At 40.4% G+C, this 5,137-nt stretch overlaps 1 protein-coding gene across 1 annotated transcript; it reads left to right on the top strand.

The window, feature by feature from the left end:
• LOC107095479 (interferon-induced protein with tetratricopeptide repeats 1-like) lies at positions 1 to 3,625 on the top strand. The gene is made up of 2 exons (XM_015391596.1): positions 1 to 60; positions 1,760 to 3,625. The coding sequence occupies exons 1-2, from the start codon at positions 56 to 58 to the stop codon at positions 3,054 to 3,056; spliced, it is 1,302 nt and encodes a 433-aa protein (XP_015247082.1). The 5' UTR covers positions 1 to 55; the 3' UTR covers positions 3,057 to 3,625.
• Positions 3,626 to 5,137: the final 1,512 nt, after the last annotated feature.

Raw genomic sequence — 5,137 nt, 5'->3', positions numbered from 1 at the left:
CATCAGACGCTCCAGGAGAACCAAACTGCTTCATAGGAACAGATGCAGCGAGAAAATGAGGTGAGATCAGATTGATTCTACTTTTCTTTCGTTGGTTCTCTTTTCATCACTTTATAATAGTTCAGTATGTGAAAAGTGATTAAAATGTCTACTTTACTCACTAATAATTTTACCTTGGTACATTTTTCTCAGGTAGATGTCAGGTTATAAGAACACATCAAGCAGATGAGATGAGGACATGTTACATATATTCTTTGCTATTTTAATTTTCAGATAAAATACATCATGTCATTTAATGACATTGATCTATCAGAAAATTAATTATAGGTCACCTTATAATGGCAGTTATAAGGTGACCTACAGCCTATGGGGAGATTCCTCTTCCACTCTCCATAAGTAAGTCTCAGAGGGAATCCTTCACTATTGGAGCCAAAATGACTCCTATAGTGGTTGTCAGAAGCCCACAGCACCTCTCTGATTCTTTATTTAAATATAATCTGTTTCTTCCAAAGCCCTCATGCTCTAGGAAATATCTTTACTGTCCAACAGTGGAGAAACAGGTCTGACAGTGGGATAAAAACAGCAGAAATAAGGAAGCTTACATGCAGGATCAAATAATATAAAACAATAAGAGATTTTAAAAGTTAAACTGGGCGGCAAAAGAGAAACAAGGGGATCTCAGAAAGGAAAATAAACAAAAATGTTATTAAAAATATGGCAAATTCAGGTAAAATTGAGAAAAGTTCAAAACAGCCAGCCAGCCTGCGTCAACGTACCAATCCTAAGAACAAAGATCACCAAAGTCAGAATGATGAATGAACAAGTCTGGGGTCATACGAATCTTTAAACTAAACAATAAATGTGATCAAAATAAAGCATTTTTATGCTTAAAGATATCAAAACATCGCTTAGAAATACACAAAACCAAATAAATAAAGTTTGGGAACCTTTACCTTTAGAGCATGACGCCAAAAATAACACAGCTACAAACAGACAACCCCCTAAAAATACCTGATTATTTAACTGTGTTAATAAACAAATATAAAGTAAATACAAATTCCTTTTAAATTCCTTTTACATAAATTTATACAATAAATAAAATTTGTATGTATAATTGTAAATGTATTTATATTATATATATTGTTTAACTGTGTATATTATCTTTTAACGGTATATTTAATATTTGAATCATGTATTAGATTGTGATTGAGAAACTGGGGGCCGCGGCCCCCTGAGAGCCACCAGGGTGTGCTATTGGGCCTTAGAAAAACGGACCCCCTAAAAAACAAAAAAAGTGAGGCTAACGGACTGACATTCCTGTGTGAACCTGACAATTTTATCTTTAAAATTACTAAAAAAGTAAGGTAGAGCTACTCTACAAGCGGCCAATCATATCCTACTGAGAGACATTAAGCCCCACCCACCTTCCTGCGGGATTGATCTCTTTTGTTCTGCTCTTATCAGTTTTTTATACAGAGAGAATATAAAACGCTAGTAATTTCATGCTCAGTTGAAAACAGAACAATGATAAAGTAACTTCCTAAGATAAATATTTTATAGCCTGTCTATCAGTTTGCGTAGCATCATGTTTATCTAATCTTCATTATCTTATTTTTATTTTTTTAATTTCCATAAATGTATTTTCTTCTCATGTTCTCCTCGTTACTTCCTGCTCGTACTTCAGCTCCTCCGTCCATTCTGGTTGTATTTTTAATGCCAGTTATTTTAAATCCTGAATGTTTTGTGATGTTCCCATCAGTTCTGCTCAGAGTCTAACGTCCAGACTGAAGGTTCTGGAGTGCCACTTCACCTGGGATCTGAACACCAACCAGAGCAAACTATTCCGTATCAGAGATAAGCTGGAGGACATCGGCACAGATGAGGGAAACTTCTGGCTGGGTCACATCTACAACCTGCGGGGGTTCATCCAGTTCAAGCTGGGCTCCTCCTCTGAGGCCCTGAAGTTATTCACCAAGGCCACTAAGACCTTCCAACACCAGAAGCACTCAGATGAAGGTCCATGGCTGACGGTGAACTATGGGAATCTGGCTTGGCTGCACCATCATCTCAGAGAAGATGAGAAGAGTCAGGATTACCTCTCAAAGGTTGAAGCTCTGATGAAGACCAAGAAGGTGGATCTCCATCCAGAGGTCTATGCTGAGAAGGCCTGGACCCTGATGAAGTTCGACAAAGAGAAGAAGCTGCAGGCTGCAGAGCTCTTCCAGAAAGCCGTGAAGATGCAGCCAGATATGGTGGAATGGCAGAGCAGCCGTATGATCGGCCTGCTGAGCTCCTTCAAGCACAGCGATGAAGATCCAGATGCTGATATCCTGGAGGACCTGAGAGTCGCCAGAGAAGAAGATCCAGAAAACTTGTACCTGGCAGCCGTGGAGCTGAAGCAACGCGCCAAGAAAGGCGAGCAGATCAAGGATGAAGCCCAGGAGCTGTCAGAGAAGATCCTGCTGAACCCTGTCAGCAGCTACAGTGGCATCAAACCGCTGCTGAGGATCTACAGACAAACCGAAGCCTTTGATAAAGGGATCGAGGTGGCAGAGCAGGCCCTGAAGAACAATCCAGACTCCCGGTACCTGAAAAGATGCGCTGCTCTTTGCTACAAGTGGAAGATTGTTTTCTGCAGGGACGGACGCCCAAGTCAAACCAGCTTTGACCGAGCAATTGGCCTGCTGGAGGACATCATCTCCCTCTACCCACAGTCCTCTCTAACCAAGAAACTGGATCTCGCTGGTGTACTGGCAAAGTCTGGGCGGGGACTGACGAAATCGGACCAGATCTACAATAAGCTGCTGCAGAGCACTTTGGATCCTGCAGACAAACAGTGCGTCTTCAACAGCTACGCCAAGTACCTGAATTTCGACCGAAAGGAGTGGGACCGGTCCATTCAGTACCACATGAAGGCTGCAGCCATAGACAACGACTCCTTCCCCAGGAAGAACAGCATCAAGGCGCTGCAGAAGATCAGAGACCGCGGCAGGTCCAGGATGTGCAGAGAGATCCGGGAGTTTCTGAAAAAACTGGAGGACGACGGGACTGTTTAGATGCAGATCTGATCGGAACTTTGAGAACGGATTATTTTAGCTTTAGTCCGATTCCTCAAGTTCAAGGAGAACATCAGAGCCACTGATTTAAGCATAGCATACATAGGGCGTGTTCGATTTCAGCAGCTGCATCCCACAAAGACCTGGTCTACCTGGACTGGGTCCTTAAAGGTCCTTGAAAATAAGGAGGCCAGGAGTTTAGCTATGGATTCAAACAGATCCAGCCTTCTCTGGCTTCCATTTGCACAGGAACAGATAAAACCTTAAAATAAACCAAACACCACCTGCCGCATATCTGACTCAATAACCATTTAAAACAAATATTTTAATTAATTTCAGGTGGAACTATTTACACATTTGTATTATATAAAACTGCACTTCCAATATTCCCCACTGCTTGGCGCCATTTCCCTTTTTCCTCTGAGCATGGAGAAGCCGGGTTGCTCGGACTCATGCATCTGGCCTTCAGAGGACGCTGCTGCTGAATTCGAACTCTGCATCAATCAACTTTTCAACAACTACTTTCATGTTTTATGATTTGTTCTCTGTGTTTTTAATTCAAAAACAAAAAGCAGTTATAGATTAAAATCAAATGTCGATATACCATTAAATTGATGGTGAATAAAATATGTCTGTGTCCCTCCATCATGTTTCAGTGTTTTCATTCAGCTTCAGTGTTTGAATAACCGCACAGCTTTTAGAACAAACTAAACACACTGTTCATACATTAACAAAGATGACTAACTCTAACTTAGAAATTAATTACAAAAACAAAAGATGTGAAAGTATTTAAAGAATTGTAACAGTTTTAATCCCGCTAGCTAACATGCCCCCAAATTTTCCCTGAACGGGTCAGAAGCAGGGAAAACTATAAAAGGGCCTAAATCCTGAATAATCACATTATCTTCGTTTTTAACCCTGTTCTAATGTGAATTTAGCTCGATTAATACGCATCCAAGTATTTCCATGGTTTCCCCCGCCCTTCCTGGAAAAAAACGAGCGGCCATCACTGTCCTAAATGGAGATTTAGGACAGTGATGATAAAAGTAATAAAAATACACAGATTGACTGTCTGGGTTAAAACTCATAGTATCACATCGTGATCAGCTGATGAACCATAAAGACCTGCAGAGGACGCCATGATGGGGGACGTTGCTGGTTGGACACCTGTGCAGAGGACAGACACTGACTCCCTCCACCATAAAGAGAAGATAAAGATAAGATTAACTTTATTGTCCCAAAGGAAATTTTATTTGGGTACAGACTCTGGCTGCTACATAGTCCAAAGTATGTGTCACACTGCATTCACACATAAAAACACTGCTATAAAAATTCCATTATAAGACAATAAATAAATATATAAGGAAGCATGTTACATTACATTCACAATAAAAAAAAAAGTATAAAAACCCTTCTTTAAAAAATCTGTTATGTGAGATAATGAATACATAAAAAAGCATGTCAGTTTAGTTTAAATTTTGAATACCATTGGCAATTCCACAGTTTACTGCTTGATACCGTTTATTGCCTTAATGGAAAGAGGAACAAATTAGTTTTTATAGAGGTTCAATCTACAGGCAGGGACTCTAAGACGTCGACCTGAAGGAAGAAACTGATACTCTGAATAAAGAATATGAGTGGGATCTGAGATGATTTTCTGGGATTGTCTGGTTATTGTTTCATTGAAGATGGTCTGACATGACGGGTGCTGCTTGACTCCCATCAGCTTCATTGGTCCTTGAGTCAGGTAAGTAAGTTTGGCCTTCATTTGGACAGGTTACCAAACTAGGCAGATATGCCATACCTAATGATGCTCTCTATAACAGCACGGTAAAAGAGCAGCACGACTTTCTGACACCAAAGGCCCTCAGCTTGTGCAGAAAATGTAGCTGCTGCTGGACCCCAAAATCAACTTGAGCAATCCACAATAATTTATTGTCGATTTTTAATCCAAGATATTTATAGGAATCTGTTCCAACTGCCCTCAGGTCATAGATCAGTTCTTGTGTTTTTTGGACATTAATAGTCAGAAAGTGTTCCTCACACCACTGAACAAAGGTTTAAATCTGCTGTCTGTAACC

The sequence above is a fragment of the Cyprinodon variegatus genome, unplaced genomic scaffold (assembly GCF_000732505.1).
Source record: "Cyprinodon variegatus isolate N-32 unplaced genomic scaffold, C_variegatus-1.0 Scaffold550, whole genome shotgun sequence".
Taxonomy (NCBI): domain Eukaryota; kingdom Metazoa; phylum Chordata; class Actinopteri; order Cyprinodontiformes; family Cyprinodontidae; genus Cyprinodon; species Cyprinodon variegatus.
Note: the sequence above shows the minus strand (reverse complement) of the source record. Positions and strands in the feature narration are given on the sequence as shown.